Source organism: Phyllostomus discolor, chromosome 2 (genome assembly GCF_004126475.2).
Source record: "Phyllostomus discolor isolate MPI-MPIP mPhyDis1 chromosome 2, mPhyDis1.pri.v3, whole genome shotgun sequence".
NCBI classification, from domain to species: domain Eukaryota; kingdom Metazoa; phylum Chordata; class Mammalia; order Chiroptera; family Phyllostomidae; genus Phyllostomus; species Phyllostomus discolor.
The window spans coordinates 4,557,602-4,579,099 of NC_040904.2; the positions used below are offsets into that span (position 1 = coordinate 4,557,602).

The following is a 21,498-nucleotide window of genomic DNA, read 5'->3' on the forward strand; positions in this document are numbered from 1 at the left end:
GCCCTGTCTCTCTGAATCCTACTTGTTCCTTAAAATTAAACACAAATGCTGCTTCCTCACTTCCTCGCTTTTCCAACCCCCCCCCCAGCTTCGTTGACTTCTCCCCCCTGTGAGTTCCGGGGAGCTGTTACTGTGAAGTTAATGTGTCAGTAACAGCAGGGTATCTCCTTTTCTTCTCAAGTGTGAGCGTTATTTAATTACCGCAGCGACTGTCTCTTCTTCACATCTGATTGTGAACTACCTGAGAAAGGAGAGTGTAGCCTGTCTCCGTATCTCCTCTGGGCCTACATAACGATACTAATAATTGCATCGGCTGCATAGACAAACATCACCGGTAGCTTCTTTTCTGGCTTGTCTGTCTGTACTATGCTCACAATATTGCTTCCTTTGCTTTCTTACACAATTTACATATTTTAAACATTATTTTACTTTCAAGCACATAGACTTTTCATGTCCAGATTTCAGGAACAAATACTTTTGTGTTCACAGGTCAACCTCCAAGACACAGAGGAAAACAAAAATCCCGAAACCATGATTCGGAGGCCAGGTATGTTCCTTATCTAAGGTTTTTCGTTTTCTCCCCCTGATGTGCTCCTTCCAAGGAAAAAAGAAAAAGAAAAAGATACCTTCAAAGTAGTGGATCCCTTTACATGTGTATGTTAAGTAGTAAAATCCCTTTCAAAATCAGAGGCATGTTTTTTTAGAGGGACGTTTGTGCATAGAGAGTTAATCTTGCATGTTAGTACTGGTTCCTGGAAGTCATACCTATATTTATTAGTATTCATTTTTTAAAATTCCAAACTGCATGTTCACGCCCTGACCAGTGTGGCTTGTTGGCAGGGTGCCGTCCCACAAAGCTGAGGGTCGCGGGTTCAAGTCCCAGTCAGAGCACATGCCTGGGCTGCCGGCTTGGTCCCAGCCGGGGTGCATTCAAGAAGCAGCTGATAGTTGTTTTCTCTCACATCGATGCTTCTCTCCCTCTCTTCCTCCCTCCCTCCCCCCTCTGTAAAAATAAATAGATAAAGTTCTTAAAAACTGCATATTTATAAGAGGAAAAAATATTCAGAGAAGTGTAAAGTGGAAATGAGTCTCCTTCCTGCTCAGCTCATTCTGCTGTTCAGTTTCTTGGCCATCTGGAACCTTCTCTGTGCCTACAGAGGCACAGGCGTGTGTATGGTCCAGGGAAGGTCTTTACTGATGAACGAGCCTGCACCCGTGAAGTTAGTTCCACCAAACAGCCCCCTAAAATTAACGGTGGGAACCCTTGCCGCCTGTCTGTAGAGCACTCCCCCAGAAGCTACAGAGGTGTGGATTGATGGCGGAGTGGAACCGCCCGTGTCACAGTGGACACGGGGGTTTTCGAGGCCCGTGAGACGGGGGGCTGGGGAGATGCCGGCCAGCTGGGCCAGCATCAGTTTTCTCTTCCTTCCCGAAGGCTGGCTCCTTGACAGGGTCTTCAAGGAGAATGATGTGACTATCAAAGTGCTGTAAGAGAAACAAGTAAAGCCCCATTTAAAAAAAAAAATCACCATTTTTTGCCCTGGCCACTATAGCTCAGTGGATTGAGTGGGAGCCTGCGAACCAAAGGGTCACTGGTTTGATTCCCAGTCACAGCACATGCCTGGGTTGCGGGCCAGGTCCCCAGTAGGGATCCCGCAAAAGGCAACCACACACTGATGTTTCTCTCCCTGTCCCCTTCCCTTCCCTTCTCCCTAAAAAGAAATAAATAAAATCTTTTTAAAAATGGCCCTTTTTTAATGGTCAAAGGAAGCAATATTGTGAGCATGGTACAAGATAAAAAACACAAAGCAAGGGCACGGGCTATTATGTTATTCTGTTATTTCATAGAAAAACCCCGAGTCTTCCCCTCCCCCCTCGCGCTCCCCAGGAGAAACCAAAGCCAAGTATACGGTCATCCTTTGAATGTACAGTTGCAGCCTTAACCTGTTTTGTTAGAGATAGATGGATTTTCCTGACTCAGTGTTTGTTTTCAAACCGAAGGCTGCTGATCTGATCTTGTCTGTCTCACAGGGCTATTTAATGATTAACAGGCGACCACATGAAACATTGTAGGACCCGGAACACAGTGAGTGCTGGATGCACTGTTGTTCCTGGTGTCACTGTCACTTTTGCTGTCAGTTGAGCCCTTCTGGTCGACAGCCTGCTCTCACCTCGTTCACGGCGCCTTAGCACCTTCCTGCCCCCGACGGTGGAGATCTGCTGCCTTCATTCTCTGGCTGCAGGAGATTTTAGAGTAGAGACGAATATTTGGAGAAATTTCTAGAGTGGAATTGCTCTGTCAAAGGGGGTGTGTGATTTTCACTTCGATAGATGTTGTCGAATTGTCCTCCCAGAACACGATCACTGTTGACCCTTCTGCTAAGCTGTGAAAGGGTGTGGTGCCATGAAGTGCATATTTGTCCTCTGACCCTCATCCCTGGCACAGAGCTCCCAAAACCTTCGGAGTTTCCTGAGCCATGAGAGTGTCTTTTGGTATTTGTAACAAGCCGCTTTCCACCCCACTTGAGTTCACACCGACGAGGTGACTCAAGGCTGGGGCCCTGCCTTCGGGGCTGGGACTGGTCATCAGAAAGACCAAGTATGTGATGGGAGGGTTGGATCCTTCAGCCTCACCTCTGGTCTCCGAGAGATTCAGGAACGGGGCTGGAGATGAGTTCATTCCCCGGTGCCCAGTAATTGAACCCTTCATGCCTGTGTAATGACACCCTAATAAAAATCTAGATATGGGGGCTTGGGGGGCTTCTGGGTGGGTGAGTACAGTGAGGTGCGGGGGAGGGGGCCCAGAGTAAGAGCTGTGCACCACCCCACCCATACCAGCATGTCTCTTTCTTCAGACTTGAAGAGTTACATCCTTTATAACAGACCAGTAGTAGTAAGTGTAATGCTTTCATGAATTCTGAGTCACTCTAGGGAATCGTTGAACCTGAACCGGGGTCACAGAGACCCCTGAGTTTGTAGTCAGCCGGGCAGGACGTGGGGCCCCTGGGCACCTGGTGTGCCTGGTCTGAAGTGGAGCCTTGAACTTGAGGGACCTGCACGGGCTCCTGAGCTCACGTCAGCGTTGAATTGAGCCTCGCTGTCAGACACTCAGCTGGTGCTGGAGAATCGGTGTGGACAGTGGGATGTATTCGGGGTCAGAACACCCAGGGATTTGGTGACAGAAAATAGCCAGGGCACCGGACTCTCTGACCTCACCAGCGTTGGGGTCAGGCTTTCGGAAACGGTTACATCTTACTGTTAGATTTCCCCTGCAACGGAGTGTGGCAGCGTCCACTGGCCACGTCTCTTGTTTCGGGGCTCTCTCGTCGTCGTTGACGGCTGAAGATGTAGAATAACTGGGCAATCAGTTCAAGTTCCCCGTAGTTTATTTCTTGTTCAAAAGCTGTTCTTCCATATCATCCTTATAATTAATTCTGTTTGGCCTCCCTCTGCCTGTAATTTTAAGGGGGTTTTATTGAGATTTCATTGGATGTAAAAATTAATTTGGGGAGAAATGGCATCATAGTAGTATTTCAGTGCAGGAGGCTGTGACTCTGCATTTACTCAGTGTTTAAAACGACCTTCAGTGAATGTACTTTTCCTTGTGTAAGCAGACTTGTTTATTTGTTTATTTTTTTAAGATTTTATTTATTTTTAGAGAGGGAAAGGAGGAAGAAAGAGAGAGAGAAACATCAATGTGCGGTTGCTGGGGCCGTGGCCTGCAACCCAGGCATGTGCCCTGACTGGGAATCGAACCTGCAATGCTTTGGTTCGCAGCCCGCACTCAATCCACTGAGCTACGCCAGCCAGGGCAGACTTGTTTATTTGAAAATAATGCAAAACAACGCTTTTCCCTTTCAGCTCTAGTTCAGAAGGGAATTTACAAGCAGACCTGAAAACCTTTCTGGAGAGAGCGTTCTCTAAATCTTCCCGAGCCGCACATCAGGTGAGGACAAGGGTTTGCTGGCGGGAAAAGCAAACTCTGTGAACAAAACGTTTTCACGAGAATTAAGTCTAATCGTGTACATTTTTTACCTTTTTTTTAAAATAATTTTGGTGATGGGCGTGTAACTTATGATTATATGTCTGTACTACCAACACACCAAACTATCCCTCTTTTAGATAATCACTTGTTAACTATGTTAACCAGAGATTCCACTAACGGTTAACACTGTAGAATTGTTTACCAGGAAGGTTTTTGTTCTTGTTTTTGTTTTCGTTTTCGTTCTGCAGGATTTCGCGAATATAATGAAAATGCTGCGAAGCCTGGTTCAGGATGGCTACACGGCCCTGCTGGAGCAGCGGTGCCGCAGCGCCGCCCAGGCCTTCTCGGAGCTGCTCAGCAACCTGGACCCTCAGAAAATAAAGGTGGGGTCGCCGCCCCCCGCCACGCTCAGCAGTGCCGGCACCCCTCTCTCTACCTCGTGCATCGGTGCCGATGCACTCCCCATGTGGAGGGGAACCAGGGTTTGGTAACTTCACCGTCACCTGTACACCTGGGGCCGTGCCCCGACGGCCCGAATCTCCGTGCTGGGAGATGCGGCCACACCCCCCTTTGGCCTTCATGTCCCCCCAGTCAGTGTGACCCAGGTGCCGATTCTCTCCTTGCTCTGCAGAACTGCTGGCCCTCTCTCTCTCTGGAGCAAGGGTTTGGGCTCATTTTAGTCCCATCTTTTCATTCAGAAAGCAAGCGTTCGCTAGGTAAATACATAGTTCATGCAAGGTTGTCAGAGAGCGAACGTTTTCACCTGTCGCTAGTCACCACTCACGTGCAAAAGAGAACAACTTCAGGTACTCTGGTCTGTTGTGAACCGTGCCTTCAAGGAGCTCGGGGGCAGCGAGTCTGTGCTCTTATCAAGTACTTGATAGCGATGTATCTTTGCAAAAATACTTTCTAATGCTCTTTGGCCTTCATTCCAATCATCATGATCGGTGAGATTTTATTACAGTTTTTCTGTTGTAGCTGACAGGTTGGTATGATGCAAATTGGGATAGAATTACCTTCGGGTTTTTAACTGGAGCATTTTTATTGACAGCAATTGAACCTGGCCATGATTAACTATGTCTTAGTGGTCTACGGATTTGCCATTTCTCTCCTGGGGATAGGACAGCCTCAGGTAAGCTTTGTAACAGAAATAATAAACATCTTAAATAGGCCATTGATTTTAGAAGCTATGTAAATTAGCTTTCCTATTTTGGCTTATCTCCACCTGCCTACTTCCTTGATCATTTTTTTCTGAAATTCCTACATTTCATTTAATTTGTGTTGTGTTGTGGTGTTTGTTTTTTAGAAAGAAAATTCATTTTGTGTGTCCATTAGCAAAAGTTATATGTCCGACAACCAGTGGGAATCTACTTTTTATTTGTATGAAAAGTAAAGGACTTCATATATCAGGGTAGATCTCAGAAACATGTTGGGGAGGAAAAGTCGAGTTGGAGAACATAATAAATGTGGTACCACTTGCGTACTATTTGGAAAGCATACTTCATAATAGTGTGTATTATGTACGGCTGTCTGCGTGCATCTAAGTGGAACCATTGTCTTACATTCGATGTAGGGTTGGTCCATGTTTTCAGTTTCTACATCAAATGTAAGATAATGGCTCCACTTAGTGATGGAAGAAATGTGGGCCTGGGGAGGTTAGGAAAGGGAGCTTGACCTTGTTTTATTTAAAAAAAAATTAAAGTAAAAATAATGATACCTCTTTGTTCTGGGTGGTGAGTACCTGGATATTTTCTTACTTCCCCGACTGCCACCTTCCATAACCACGTAGCTGTATTTTGCTTTCCATGGTTCTGAGTTTTTGATAAAGGTTGAAATGGCTCTAGAATTACCTCGTGTATAAAATATTTGTGCCACCGACTGGGGCTCCAGGCTTCCTTGGCTGGATGAAGGCCTGAGGACACCCAACCAGCATCGAGTCCTTATTTCATGTTCATCCTCCCAGTGGTCCACACTGCCTGAGGTTCATTTTCCTTGTGACAACTTGCTTGTTTCCTTGGTCTGGATGTCTTTCATGAAGACCTGTCTATTTTTTAGATCACTGGAGACGAAGTTCATGATCTCATTTCTTTTATTCGTGGCAGAGTAACAATAAATATGTTATGTTTTGTTTATTGGAATTGAAGAGGTAGTTTATTATATTTATGGTTTCCTCTGAAGTAGTGAGACTAATTAAAGGGAAAAAAAGTGGGTATGATAGAACTCGAACCTTGAAAAGAATTCGATCATCCGGAGCAGCCCCAGAAGGAGGCAGCACGTTTACTCCAGTGTAGCCCTTGCTGGGGACGTTTTTGGAATCTCCTTTGGAGCTGGCCACAGAGCTGCTGCTGCTGGTGGGCTCCACCGTACAGTGACCTTTCCTTTTCCACCCACGATGGGGTTATAGTGTATTGTTGAGAGCTAAATGTCTTTGGAGATTTTCAAAACAAAATTCATGGAAAGCACAGAGGTTTCCACAGTTGACAGTATTCTAAAGAGCATACTGTACGCTCTGGGAAGCCGTTATTAAAGAGCTGTGTTTAAGGTTGAGCGCGTGCCTGTCTCTCGCCACAAAACACGGAGACATCGTTGGAATGCTTGCGCCCGCAAGGCAGCGGCACTAGGGTGGATGTGACGGGGTCCTGGCGTCAAATCAGCCCTTTTACCCTGAAGTCGCACAGGGTGCTGGTCACCAGCTCCGGGGCCCTCGCAGCGTGCCAGTACACGCTCATTTGCTGGGTGGTTGGACGTGTGCGGTGGCCGCTTCTCATTCTGGAGCTGGACCACTTTGGTCGTGAGCATTCGCATGGTCAACATTTGTACAATTGCTAAGAAAATGAAGTGCAGACGGTCTAGTTTTGCCGTAGAAATTTGAAGCAGACTGTTTTTAACGTTACACACACACACACAAATCAACCTTCCGATAAAACGGCTTGCAGCACTCCTTTTTGTGTGTCACTGACCGTTGTGTTGTTTTTGCCGCCGAAGGAGCTCTCTGAAGCCGAGGGCCAGTTTAAGAGGATGATTGAGTTCTACCCCAACGAGGGCCTCGACTGCTTGGCCTACTGTGGAATTGGAAAAGTGTACCTGAAGAAAAACAGGTTCGTAGAAGCCATTCCGGTTTATGCTCCTGGCTGGTACTTTATTCCGAGTGTAATGTGGGATGAGCCCTTTTCTGGAATTACTTTGATATCTGTGGTACGCTATTATAATTATGTTTACTTCGAGGACTGGCATTTAATAGTATTAAAGTAAGGGGAGTCATGTCATTTCCAAATGCTTCCTAATTTTGAATCCAATAAGCAATTCAGCCCTGGCTGGTGTAGCTCAGTGCACTGAGTGCCAACCTGTGAATGCCAGCCTGGGAACCAACGGTTCGCTGGTTCAATTCCCAGTAGGGGAGCATGCCTGGGTTTTGGGCCAGGTCCCCAGGAGGGGGCATGTGAGAGGCAACCACACACTGATGTTTCCCTCTCTTTCTCCCTCCCTTCCACTCTCTCTAAAAATAAGTAAATAAGTGAATCTTAAAAAAAAATTCAGTTAGAGACTAATTTGACACAAAGGGCTTTATATTTTATCTTTTGCTCTGTGTCATTTTAATTGGTGGCTGAATTGATATAAATTGATGCTTTACAAGTCCAATTGTTTAATTCTTGGTTAAATATGTATTTGCTCAAAAAGCTTGTATGAAGATTGTCTCAATACGAGGTACATATATGTTCACAGACATCATGAGTTAGGAATAGAAATCTCTTCTCTGAACTTATGTTACAGTTGGAATCCTTACTCAAGGTTTAGTAGGTAGCCGTTGCCCAGGTTTTCTGTGTCTTACCTCCCCAAATTGCTATACAAACCTCAAAGGGCAGGATTGCTCCTTGAGCTTTAAAAAATACCTCCCTCATCTTGCTGCTTGCACCCAGCACGATGTAGGTATGGTAGATTACTTAGTTAAGGAGTGTTGAATGATTGAGTATCATGTATAACTTCTAGCTGTCTTCAGTTATCTTCATCCGACGTTTTAGGGGAACTTTTATCAAACCATTGGTATTCTTGGGAATCCAGCCTTAGAGTGTGCCTAGAACCTCCTTTATAGATCTTTAAAGGTTAAGGAAAGTTGTATTTCCTGAAGTTACTGTCTCAACAGGCTAAACTGTATTAAGAATCAGGTAGAGACGGGAGAAGTGAGGGTTTAGTGATCTGTGTAGCAATAGCAAGTGAAGTTCATTTCCAGGTTTAGTGTAAACAGACTAGGGGATACCTGTTTAATGCTGTGGTCACATGCTGATGTTCTTAAGGTCTAGAAAAATAACATAAATGTGTGAGATCCCTGGGATTGCGGTAAGCAAAAAATTCTGCGTGTCGAAGGAATTTAATCTTGAGTTTCAAGGTCATGTGTGGGGCTCCGTGTCTAGTGCCCTGTTTTTGGCCGTTGGGATGTGCAGGTTCTAGTTCACGGTCCTGCTGTTTGGGACTGTCTGGGTGGCGGGTGGTGATGCGGCACTGCAGGCAAACTTTGGTTTTTAAACTGGGCAGTCGTTTTCAGATTGGAGAAAGAAGGGAAAACCCTATTTCTTCTCTAGTCTGAAGAGAAGAATAAAGGCTTGGTTAACTTTATAATACAATATTTTAGTATCTTTTGTCGAATGGACCATAAGAATCCATTGACATGCTTTTAAAACCGTAAGTCAAATTAGATGAAAACACTCAATTTATAGGCAAAAAATTCACATACACATTTGTTCTGTTAAAAGAACTCATTGCTCTATGGTTGAAGAAAGATGTCCGGAATACACTTTTTAAAAAATTTTTCAGCAGGCGATTTTCACTTTAGATGTCCTAATGGAGTCAAATTTAAAACAAAGAATTCCCTACGCATGGTTAAATGAGTGGAAGGGGAGGGGGGCTGCCATTTCTCTGTAAGAATCTACTTTAATTTGTTTGCTAGCTAGGACATAAAAATGGAACAACCAAACTGTTTAATTTTTTTGTTTTAGTTGTTGGAAACTTTAAAAGCGTTACAACTTTAAAGGACTAGTGTGCCTTCCGTGATAAAGCCAGTCCCCAGGCAGATTTGTGTTTAATATAATAAGCAGACAACACCAAAGAAAACACAGGTTACACTGACTGTTTTATGCAGTGATTTCTCAGATGTAGTCTTACTTGTTCACTTGGAATCTCTGACCTTTGTTGTGGGGAATGAAGACTCATGTAACATCTTTTAATACCTTTTTTCTTCATAATTATGACTAGGTTTGGTGAAGCTCTTAATCACTTCGAACAGGCCAAAGCCTTGATTTACAGACTTCCTGGAGTGCTGACTTGGCCCACCAGCAACGTGGTCATTGAAGAGACGCAGCCAGGGAAAATAAAGGTAACTGTGTATTTCTGCAGAGAGCTTCCTACGCACTGTTGAAACCTGCTCCCCTTGCTGACCCAGGTATCGCATAACAAAGAGGTCAGATTCCTCTATCCTCAGCCCCCCACCCCCACCCCGGCATTTCCCCTTTAAAGACTAGTCAGATGATTACTAAATGGTTTCTGTGCGCTGGTCACACATCCGCCATATTTTATTACCTCGAATCCTTACAGCGGTCCTCCTGGTGAGTGCTGTGGTTATTCCCATCTTACAGAGGAGGCACATTAGTGTAGAGGTTACACAAGCTCAAGGTGAAACAAGTAGGAAATGGTGGAGCCAGCACTTGGGTCCAGGCACTCTGACCTCAGTGTGCATTATTAAGCAGGAAGGTATGCTGCCCTTAGAGAAAGGTACAACATCGTTGTTGTGTTATATTTGCTGTACGTATTGAGATGGTCCTTGAAGACCAGGAAAATATTAGTCTGATAGCCAGGAGCTTAGGATGCTTTGCTAGTTATCCAGAGACTGGATTGGTGTGAGTTGACTAGGTTAGACCTTTAGTCGTGAACCCTGGCATGGACTCAGAACTTGCTTTTGACCAAAGCTTTTAAAAGCCCAGGGTCAACTCTTACAGCTCAATAATAAAAAGACAACTAATCTAATTAAAAAGTAGCCACAGGATGTGATCTTTCAAGAAGTTATACGAATAGTCCGGGCTGGTGGCTCAGCAGTTTGAACGCCAGCCTGTGAACTGAAGGGTTGCTCGTTTGATTCCCGTTTGGGCCACATGCCTGGGCTGCGGGCCAGGTCCCCAGTTGGGAGCAATCGATCAATGTTTCTCTCCTTCTTTTGATCCCTCCCTTCCCTTTTCTCTAGAAAGGAGTAAATAAAACCTGAGTTAGTATGTGACCCAGCAATTCCACTCCTAGATACATACAGAGAAAACACATGTTCTCAGCAAAACTTGCACATGAATGTTCATGGCAACATTGTTCATAACAGTCAAAAAATGCCCGTCAGCCCTGACTGGTGTGGCACAGCAACTTGGGCGACCCACCTGCAAGGTGCAAGGTCACCCACCAGTTTGATTCCTGGTCAGGGCACACACCTGGTTTGCTGGCCAAGTCCCCAGCTGGGGGCGTGCGAGAGGCAACTGATAGATGTTTCTCTCCCTATTTTTCATTCTCCTTTCCCCCCTCTCTAAAAATAAATAAATAAAATCTTTTTTTAAAGTGTCCATCAACTGATGAATAATAAAATGTAGTCTATTTAAACAATTAACTATTATTCAGCCACAGAAAGGGATGAAGTACTGATCTGTATGCTACAACATGAATGAACCTCAGAAGAGTCACGCTAAGTGAAAGAAGCCAGAGACGAAAGGCCACATGGTCTGTGATGCCATGTATATGAAGCTTCCAGAATAGGCACACCGGCTTAGAGCCAGAAAGTAGATCAGCGGTCCTGAGGAGCTAGGGGTCGGGGGAGATGGCGAGGGGCCGCCAGTGGGTCTGGAAATTCCCGTTGGTGGTGAAGACGTCGTAAACTTGGATCGTGGCGATGGCCGTCAGCCCTGGGAACAGACCGAATTGCGTGGTGTGTGGATGACACCTCTCCCGCAGCTGGCGTTAACACGAGGGTCGTCAGGTCTCCCTCGTTTTACACTAGGCTTGGGGGAGGGCATGGGACTGTTTAGGACGGAAGCCAGCTCTGGGAGCGCAGCGTGGGGGTCTCGGAGAGGCACCAGGGGCCATGGGCTCGTTCTTCAGGGAGCAGCTTGGGCAGTAGGGGCCGGGGAGGCAGGCGGCCGAGGTCGGTGGGACCCCGGTGAGGTGCCCCTGGGCAGGAGGAGCCGAGTGGACTCCAAGGGTTACTCTGCCTGTTTGCCTCTCTCCGAGTGCTGGCAGGAGATTTCCAAGGGCTCTGCACGGTAAAATGGGGTTTGATGGTTACAGTAGGATGAGATCTTGATCCTGACTTTGAAATTCCGAAGAAATGTTTTAGTCCCTCCCTGCCCACGCCCCTCATTATTCTCTCTCGACGTGTTTGCATCAGCCTCCGTCTACAAGGCAAACGTTAAAGTGTGTTGTGTAGTTTTTTCCTGGCTAAAAAAACACTGTCGTTCCTACACAGAAAATATTTTCACGGCAAGGGATGACTGAAATCGCAAGCATTTTGATTGATGACTGAGTGTTGCAGCAGGGTTTTTGTGTTGATTTGTGTTCTAGTCGCTGTTAGAGAAATTCATCGAAGAGTGCAGGTTCCCTCCGGTGCCCGATGCCGTCTGCTCCTACCAGAACTGCTGCGGGGCTTCCAAGGTCCAGATCTACATAACCGACCCAGACTTCAAGGTGAATAGTGAGTGTGCGGCAGGAAATCACCGTTGGGCCTTAAAATGAACTGGGAGCAAACCCTGTCATTGCAGGCACCCACGTTCTCTGGCTGGCCAGTGGTCTCATGTCCTGTTGCCCCCCCTGCCCCTGGCCTTCTGTAGGTCTCCCTGATCTCCCGTGGAAACCCAGAGCCGCTGAAACCCACTCGCAGGGCGTGGTGTGACCTGAGGAGGCAGGCTGGCTAACTGTGACATGAACGGCCTGCTCCTAGGAGCACTGGAAATGAAATGAGGTTGTCGTTACCTCTGATTTGCCGAAATTCTAATTTCTTGTAAAATTTGACTCTTAAGAATCTAAAGGCCATTGTGATCTCTCAGAAACCAAGTTTGAGACCAAGTCTGGCACTTAATTGTGTGAATAAGTTACTGGGCCTGAGTTTATTCATGAAGGTAATAGCTGCCCACCCTGGCTGGTGTGTGGCTCAGTGGATTGAGTGCCGGCCTGTGAACCAAAGGGTCACTGGTTCGATTCCCAGGCAAGGCATAGGCCTGGGTTGCGGGCCAGGTCCCGAACTGGGGGCATGTGAGAGGCAGCCAATCAATGTTTCCCTCCCCCTCTTTGAAAATAAATAAATAATATCTTGAACCAAAAGAAGACACTAGCTGCCCATTTTCACACTGTCCTTGGTTTGAGCAGATGATACAATGTTTATAAAATATTACTTACATTGTAGAGGATAATGCAGCTGTAAACTTAAAATGAGTCTGTCAGTCAAGCTCAGTGTCTCTGACACTGGGCATTTTGGGGGATCCAAGTATATGCTCCCCACAAGGAAATGTGACGTCTCAGTTGTGTCTGCCAGATGAATGTAAACAGCTCGCTCTTGATCTCAGTATGCATGTGAGTGAATCAGAGTGTGTGTGTGTCAGAGAGAGAGAGAGATAATTAATTAACTGTGAATTTTAAAATCTTTAAACCCCCAGGGTTTTATAAGAATCAGCTGTTGCCAGTACTGCAAAATAGAATTTCACATAAACTGCTGGAAGAAGTTAAAAACAACCACCTATAATGATAAAATTGACAAGGTAAGGCTAATAAGATTATCTGGATTTTCTGTTTTGCTTACTGTATGTTGATATTCCACCCCCACCGAGAATCTGAGGAGAATGTCTTAGCTGAGTATAAATTCCTTCCTGTACATACTAGACATAATCAGAAAGTTTTAAATTAAAACTTCAATGACAAAGTGGAAAATCAGCTTTTATTTTTATTTAGTACAACTATAAAGGCAATAGCCATAAAGATCTTCAATAAATTGCTTAACCAGCTTTTACATTGGGAATGTTATGATCAAAAAATCAAAATTTTGATGTCTAATTTTAAAATGTAGGTCTTAAATTATGCACTGACAGTTTTACACCTTTAGGGATCTTTCATATAAGTACTTCAAAGTTATGATGTAGAATTGAGGTCTCAAATTTTTTATTTCTACCAGAATTTGATGAGATAATTTTTACTAAAGAATCAACTTAAATTTTATACTTCCACTTCTTATTGTGGTTTCTCTGTAATTAGCAAAATAAAGCTGTTAATTATCATTAGCTTAGGTATAGTTTCCGAGAAGGCACAATTTTAAAATCTTATTTGTATTCATAGAATTTGTTTGTGGTTTATATAAGATAGGGACATAAACAAGAAAACAGAAAACCTTTTTCTATATTGCATAGCCTCATGTAAACCCCTGTCAATATTGGGGAAAAAATAAGGTGGTTGTGTTCAACTCTGTTAGCAATAGGAACTACACAAGTTTGATGGAGATACAGTCTTACATTTTACACATTTTCACAAAAGTTAACTGTTGCCATTGAGTCACTTCTGCTATGTCTTTGTCCGATCTTCACTGAGTTTCTCTAAGTAGACACGCTCCCTTGGTGGTCTTCACCACACCTGTGGGTTGAAATATTCCCTCTGTAAGTGAGCTCTCAGGAGGACATACTGAAGTAACGGACAACCCGGATGTCTCAGACGCACAACGAGAAAGGTTCATCTTGTGCGTGTGACTTGTCCTGAGGTTCTGCGGCTGTGGGCCAGGGCTGGGTGCAGCAGCTCTGGTCTGCTGGCCGTGTTCTTTCTGTCTGAATCGAGGTTGCCCGGAAGGTGTTCTTGTGGCAGAGGGTAAAGGTCAGTCATTCAGTGTTTCTTTGGGCTTTTGCTGGGACATGGCGTTTGCCAAGCCAGTGTGCCTTGTGTTGACAAAAGCTATAAAGGCAGTAGCCATAAAGCTCTTCAATGGTCACGTGGTCGATGGCCAGTACTCCCCCTACGGGGAGGCTCTGAAAGTCACAGGGCAGTGAGCAGGGACTTTCACTGCCTCCCCGAGGGAGGTTGTCGACCACATTTTAACTGTTCGTGGTAATTAAAATGGTATACATGTACAGGTTTATTCTGATATATCGCCCTTTTTTTTTTTAACCAAATAGGATTTTCTGCAAGGAATTTGTCTCACCCCTGACTGTAAAGGCATCATTTCTAAGATTATCATCTACAGCAGCCGGGGTCAAGTGAAATGTGAAGTAAGTCTCTCTTCCAGGAAAAGCTCATTAAGGTGACAGCCAGAATGCTTCCACCTTTTAGAGCAGGGTTTACATTTATGGAAGCTGTCCCGTTTGGACCTTGTCTTTTCCAGGAACAGCTCCTTAATTTCAGGAAATACAGGAACGATTAGGATGTGAGAAGGATTCCTTGCGATGAGGGAGTCTCTCATTCTTTTATTTCCTAACAGGAAAACGAGGCTTTTTTGTTTTAGTTTTACTCTTGTTACTCTTTTTATAATCTGATTCTCTTAAGCCCAGGTAAACTTGCAGGCTTTGCAGGGTGGGGGTCCTGCAGGAGGGGAAGAGAGTCTCGAGGGATTACCTCCAACCGCTCTTCGTGGAGGTGACGGGCAGGAGTTGACTGTTGTGATATTTGTAGTTTCCTTGACGTCAGTTCGCTTTTCATTACAAACAAAAATTCTTGCTAAAGTGCGTCTCCTCTCTTTTCAGCAAATTGTTTTGCTGAAGTTTTCTGGGCTTGTGTCTGGGTCAGCGCACCCTCACTGTTCTCTGTCAAGTGGAACACTGATGGTGTGCTTCTGGAACACTCGTTCCGTGTGGTTTTGTGCTTTATGTCATGGAGGAAGCATGAGACCAACTTTGGATGTCTTTGTTTTATTTAAAGTTTGAACACAAGGTCGTGAAAGAAAAGGCTCCCCCAAGACCTATTCTGAAACAGAAATGCTCCAGGTAAGATTTTTAACTACATCAGTAGCTTAATGATACATTTTACAATATAATCCTATTAAAGGCAGATTTCTGGATCATGCTGTTTTTTAAATTGGCTGTGTACTCATGTCCAAATAACTGGTTTTAAAATGATTTTTATGGATATTTAAAACTTAAAAGAGAACTAGCCTGGAATGACTAAATACTGAAAAGTTGAATCAGAAATTTTATGTACTGGTTGAATTTGTAAGAGAAATTATGGCATTTGCTGCTGTGAAATGACATTTGATTAGTAGATTTGGCAGTTACGTAAAAATTGTATGCTTAGCTGTCAGTTGTTTAAACTCTAATTCCAAAAGTGTATTTTTTTCTTTCTTCAGCAAACATTTTGAGCCAGTTACTTATTTCTTCCACTGAAATACTTAGTGTACTGTCAAAATTATTCCCTTCGTTGTATCTTTTTGTTAACACCAAATAATTATAGTCCACTTTGCTTTTATTTTTGGTCCTGCCTCTTGTTTTCCGTTCTAATAAGTGATTCATTGGTGACCAAGAAAAAGCGAAAGAAACGATGAAAAGGATTGCTTGTTGAAGAGCATTCATTGTAACCATATCAACCAGATTCCGGTGTCGTGGGCCATTATTGGGATGTGAAAATAATACTGTTCTGTGGGGTCTTTCTTTGAAATGAGTGTTTACGTGTATTATCCTGCAGAGTAATTTTTATCACTCCTATTTACCCTAAGCAGTAACTTAAAAGCATGGAAACAGTATCTGTACAATCTATACGTGCCATCCTTAAGTAAACATCAGTTAATCACTGAGCTTCCTGTTTTCGTGAGACGTGTACCTTCAGGTCGACTGAACTGACCACACGTCAGCAGCTTTTGACACTAAACAGATGACGCAGGCTGAGTCCTAATTAAAAAAGGAAAACTTCTAACTTACTGCTTAGAGAATGGTTTGTACAGTGGGCAAAGGAAACCGGTTCATTGAGCTTATAACAGAGGTGGATTCTCATTCACTGTGAATGTGTATCAGCCTAGAGAAGCAAAAACTGAAAGAAGACAAGAAAGTGAAGAGGAAGATCCAGAAACAGGAGGCGAAAAAGCTAGCCCAAGAGAGAATGGAGGAAGACTTACGGGAAAGCAGCGCGCCCAAGCCTGAGGAGCGGAAAGGTACGTGGGTCCCAGGCCTGGTGGACAGAGTATGTTGTCACTTAGGCTGGGGACGCACATGTTCGCCTTCCTGAGCCTTGTGTTGTCACGGAACTGACATTCAGAGTTCAGGGAACATTCTAATACTGTCGCGGGCAGGGGTGGCGTAAACGGCACTGATTTTGGAAGCAGTGCATGGGGGTTCAAAACACTGCCCTGCCACCAGCCGGGGGCGGACTCTGAGGCTTCTGCTCCCCGAACTGAAGGCAGAAATGGCGTCCAGCCCGAGTCCCGTGTGTTTGACAGCGGGCTGTAGGCTTCGCTCGGTGCATTTAAGTTCTAAAGCAGCGCCCCGGGAAGTCCCTGACAGCCCTCTGGAATGATGCTGACCTCAGGCAGAGCAGCTGTTCCTAAGAGGTGCTGTAGGGGTCGCTAGTCAGCCTTTTCTGTTTCACGCTCTTGTCCGTCCCCGTTCTGTGGTCAGCGTGGGGACGCGTCTCTGGCGATGGCACTGTTTCTGTGGGCCCGCCAGTCCACGTGCTCGCTTCCAGGCGAGCCGGAGTAACTCATTTCCTACAGCGGTGGTTATCTTTAAAGTGAAGTTTTTCCTCTCGCTGTCTTTATTTTTCATCTTGCATTCCATTCATGTTTTACAAATCAATCAAAGTGATCTTTCCTGCTGGAGAAGTTTTCAGTGTGAATGTCGGTATTTTAGCTTTGGGCGCTTCAGGAGGCTACGCGGTCATCCATTCGGGACATGGGCGGGTGGGAGGGATGATGCCTGGGATGTGTTCCAGCTCGTCGCCAGGGAGTTCATTCGCAGGTCTGCAATGTAGGATCCAGCAATTACGTGAATAATGTAATAAGAACCACCAAATACAAATTGAATCTATAGCTGAATAAATGATCACTCCAATTCAAAAAAAATGCAAAAAAAAACTCCTTTGCATTCTTAATGAGTAAACATATGTTTCTTGAATATAAATTCTGAATAGTTAATGAGGCTGGGTTAGGATGGTTGAGGGAAGTAACCTTATTTTAGAGGAGCTGAGATTTCAGATGTAAGATGAGGGGTACAGAGGGAAGGAGAAAAGGTGCTTTTGATACATTTTACTTAACGTGAACTTTCACGTTTTATCAAAGGTATTGGTACATACAGTGTGGGGCAAAAGCAGGTTTACAGCTGTAAGTACGGGCAACAGAGCTTATGTTTTTATTATTCATTAGTTACCGTACTTTCTGTACGAACGAATGTCGACTGACTTTTGCCCCCCGCTGTATTTATAGTCCTAATTCAAAGTTTCTTGAGTTGTTTATTTCAAACGCCATGAAGAATCTGAGCCATGTTTACGTTAGGTTACATGACAGCATTGCTTTCCGAGTGCCCGTCTTTGCCTGCTGGCCCTGCTGCCCGCTGGCATTGACCCCTGTCGCTCGTCCTCAGAAACCGCCGTCCGGGCGCAGCCCTACGAGCCCCTGGACGACAGGATCCTGCAGTGCATCAAGCTGTCCACCGACAAGATCCAGGCCGGCGTGCGGGACGCGTCCAAGCTGCTCAAGGAGCTGCTCTCGTGGAAGGTTCTGAGCACAGAAGACTATACAACCTGCTTCTCCAGCAGGAATTTTCTGAATGAAGCCGTGGACTACGTCATCTGCCACTTGGTTCAAGAGAAGAACAGGGTCAAAACAAGGATATTTCTGCACGTTTTGAGCAAGTTTGATGACATGGAGCCAAAATTGGCCACCTGGATCCAGAAACTTAACAGCTTCGGTATGTCTTTTACTTCTGGAGATGCAGTTCAGTAGGCAGGGCAGATGTGAGGCCTCAGAGTCCTGTTTCGTTTTCCTGTCGTCATTTATAATTTTTTAAAATGTAGGACTGCCAGTCGGTGTGGTTAAAAAGTACTGTTTCCCCAACTCACCATTTTTGGATTATTTTGTAGAGGGGTTACAGTATACATCTTTTAAAGGTATCAACACAGTGAAGTTCAGTCAGTTACAAAATCCAGTCCTGTGTTGTGCTAAAGTGTGTGTAAGTGTGTAAACTATAAACACGAGGCCCAGCCAGGAATAGAAGGCTCCCCCAGAGCCAGGTGTCTGGGCCTCTGGGACTGCGTGGTTCCGCAGCCTGAGTCCTCACTGGAAAACGGAGAGGGACGTGTGGACGGAACTAACTGCTTAGGATTGCATCACCTAAGGCAGATCTGTATAGGAGTAATCCGTATGTAGCGATTAGGAGAAAAATACCCGGGTTGTAAACCACAGGGTTGTGAAACTGTTACTCTGTCCTGATTTTCCTAGTTTGTTGAGGAAGACCCCCTCCATGCAGGCTCTTTGCCCAAGGTCCTCCAGCGGGCCGGATGTCTAGCGCGGGATGGTGACTTACTGGGTACTCACCTGGGCCCTGTTCACCCGCGTGACTGACGGCAGCCGGCCTGCACGGTAGTAGATGGTTCAGCTGGCCGCCGTCCGATAAAGGGGCAGTGGCAGAGCAGGGCCCGCAGTGGCCCCAGGTCCAGAGTCAGCCTGCCCGGCAGCCTCCGTGGGCCGCCCGCCTGCCTGGGTTCTTAGAGACAGGAGCTGGTGGGGCTCCCGGGGGGCCGAGGAGACGCTGCACATTTCTGGGCTGAGACGTTGAAGAGGGCAGCAAGCTCGGCACTGGGTTCTATGTGTTCCTGCTCCCCGAAAATTACCCTGAAGGGACAGTTGTCCTTGGCGTCGGGTCACAGCCCAGCACGTCAGTTAGAAAGTTACCTCTTACTTTAATCTGCTCCGTAAGACTGCCTGGAGAGGCAGGCTGCCCTGGCGGTGCTGGTCTGGGCAGGAGTGCCTGCCGCTGTCCATCGAGGTAGGCGGCAGCCTCTGACCTTACAGCTCACAGACAGGGGAATGGGGGTGTATGCTCTGGATACGGTTCACATGTAATCTGGACAGTAAAGGTGTCGTTTTCATGAGGATATGCATACTGTTTAAAGGTGCAGGTTCTGTTCAAAGCTGTAAAATGATTCAAGCCAGTTAATTAGTCAGGCGGTACTTACAACCCTAATGTAAAGCTCACATTTATTAAAAGCCAGTAATTTTCACTTTCTGGAGTTTTACTTTCTCCTCCCAGAAAGTCAGTCACACATCCTACACATGTTTAACGTGAGAGGTCCATTTACATGCAGGTAGAGCGAGGGAGGGAGGGGGAGGGGCAAGGGGCGGGGAAGGAGGAAATGAACCTTTCGGTCATTTGGGTGTGACCAGCCTCCCCCTCCTTGAGCAGGCGCCCTGAGGTAAGCCTTAGACGGGGGTGGGAATGTGGTATCTCTTCAGAGGCGCTTCCCTCAAACCTTGTGTTGTATGAGTGTTTTATGTGGTCCTTGACTCTGGTGTTTGATGATCGCAGTTTTTCGTGCAACATGACTTCTGCCTGCCCGCTGTTGTCTCTGGCAGAAACAGCTGTGCGGGGTGACTGGGACTCAGGAGTTGGCCGCATTTGCTGGCTGAAGACCTACAGCCCCTGTAAGAGGTGCCTGTGCCGTAGGAGAGGCTCGTGGGAGAGGGGCAGAGCCAACCTTTGCCTCTCTCTCCGTGGCTGAGTTAGTGGGTGGCCAGGGTTCGCCGTACTTCCAGTGGCCGTGTATGGGGTTGCAGCCACCCTCTTTCTGATTCGGAAAGGAGGAACAAACCGGGACTGGTGGATGCCCTGACGTTTGGGGGGAGTGCTAGGAGCCGTGCTGTTCTGGGGGATATGGAGCGGTTCTTGGGGATGTGAGGGAGGAGTTTACCCGTTTCCTGTTTTAAAGGCATCTGGGAAGCTTTTCCATATGACTGATGTTTCGTTACTACGGAGCGTATGTGGAAAAGCTTTGTGAAATCTTGCTAGTTTGTACTAATTGGAATGAAAGTCATTATGAATTAGTGAAAAGTTATTGCATTATTTTGAAAGGAATTCAATGCCTTTTTTCCCTAAGTCTAATAAAAATAATAATAGAGGCCTTTAGCCCACCCTATTCAACTAATAGATAATAATTATTATAATTGTCATGTCTGTTGAATGGTGCTTCTGAAATGCATAACAGCTTAAACAACTTTGTTCTCAAGTGTTTACCTGTTTTCACTGCATTGTAAGCAAATCGTAACGGAACCATTTCCAAAGATGCGGTGAATGTGCTCCTACAGCCCGTGCAGCCGATGATTCTCCCTTCTGACTTGCGCTTTGATTGTATCGCAGGCTTAGATGCGGCCGGGTCGTTTTTCTCCCGTCACGGCGCGTCTGTGAAGGAGCTGGACTTCAGCATCCTGACCTTCCTGTGGAACGAGAAGTACGGCCACAAGCTGCCGTCCATCGAAGGAAAGCAGCTGGACTACTTCTGCGAGCCCACGGCGTCGGAGGACGCCCGCTTCCTGGTCTGGCTGCTGGAGGAGCACCGGGACAAGTTCCCGGCTCTGCACGCCGCCTTGGACGAGTTCTTCGATATCATGGGTAAGCGGGCCGGGTGTGTGTTAGACCGAATCTTGGGGGGGGGGGGGTGGAATCTGCGGGGGCCCTAATTTATTTCAGTACTTTTAAGAAATAGTGGAAATTGTTCTGGTAAAACTGGCTTATTTGGGGAGGCTAGCGATTAAGCATAGCAACTTTTCCTTGTGTCGTGAAACCTTTTTACTCTGGCCCTGGCTGGCGTAGCTCAGTGGATTGAGCGTGGGCTGCGAACCAAAGCATCGCAGGTTTGATTCCCAGTCAGGGCACATGCCTGGGTTGCAGGCCACGGTCCCCAGCAACCACACACTGATGTTTCTTTCTATCGCTCTCCCTTCCCTCTCTAAAAATAAATAAATAAATTTAAAAAACAAAAACAAAAACAAAATTTTTTCCTCTGCTGAAGGGACTGGTATGGAGATGCCCAGAGGGGCACGTCACACGCCACTGTTCTCACGTAGGTACTTTGACAGTGTCGTGGCAAAGACCGTGTATTCATTTGGCAGGATTTACTGAGACGTAGTCTGACCTGCGGCAGGCGGGAGAGCACTGGCCTGGAAGAGCGGGTGTGCAGAATCCAGAGCACGCAGCACCTCGGCTGCAGCGGGCCGAGCCCGGACCCGCCAGCCGGGAAAAGGGGCATCGGGCGCAGCTTCTTCCCCGGTTCATTGTGCTAAAATGCCTGGCCTCACTGCTGCTTCAGGGCCCCGCTAGGTGATAACAAGGAATTCAAAAATGCTGACACCCCTCCCTGCCCCGAGGGCCTCAGGCTCCACAGAAGGGCGTGAGAGGAAGGCACACGCCACGTGGCAATGAGACCAGTGAGGGAGGCGGTGACGTGGGCTCAGAAGATGACTGACCGCGTGCGTTCTCCCGGGAGGAGGAGAGCCTGGCGTGGGGCAGGGTCGGAGGTGCAATGGGACAGGGTGACCTCCAGCCTCAGGG

The 21,498-nt window shown here is 46.2% G+C and overlaps 1 protein-coding gene across 1 annotated transcript in view; it reads left to right on the top strand.

The window, feature by feature from the left end:
* The window catches only part of TTC3 (tetratricopeptide repeat domain 3), a 107,051-nt gene that overhangs the window by 45,778 nt on the left and 39,775 nt on the right, over window positions 1-21,498 (top strand). The window contains exons 17-29 of the mRNA XM_036017424.1: window positions 490-547; window positions 3,862-3,946; window positions 4,234-4,368; window positions 5,037-5,117; window positions 6,971-7,083; window positions 9,233-9,353; window positions 11,567-11,689; window positions 12,655-12,756; window positions 14,152-14,244; window positions 14,891-14,955; window positions 15,976-16,112; window positions 17,536-17,862; window positions 20,308-20,559. Coding sequence (XP_035873317.1) covers window positions 490-547; window positions 3,862-3,946; window positions 4,234-4,368; window positions 5,037-5,117; window positions 6,971-7,083; window positions 9,233-9,353; window positions 11,567-11,689; window positions 12,655-12,756; window positions 14,152-14,244; window positions 14,891-14,955; window positions 15,976-16,112; window positions 17,536-17,862; window positions 20,308-20,559 — 1,692 coding nt within the window. The remainder of the gene's footprint in view (window positions 1-489; window positions 548-3,861; window positions 3,947-4,233; window positions 4,369-5,036; window positions 5,118-6,970; window positions 7,084-9,232; window positions 9,354-11,566; window positions 11,690-12,654; window positions 12,757-14,151; window positions 14,245-14,890; window positions 14,956-15,975; window positions 16,113-17,535; window positions 17,863-20,307; window positions 20,560-21,498) is intronic.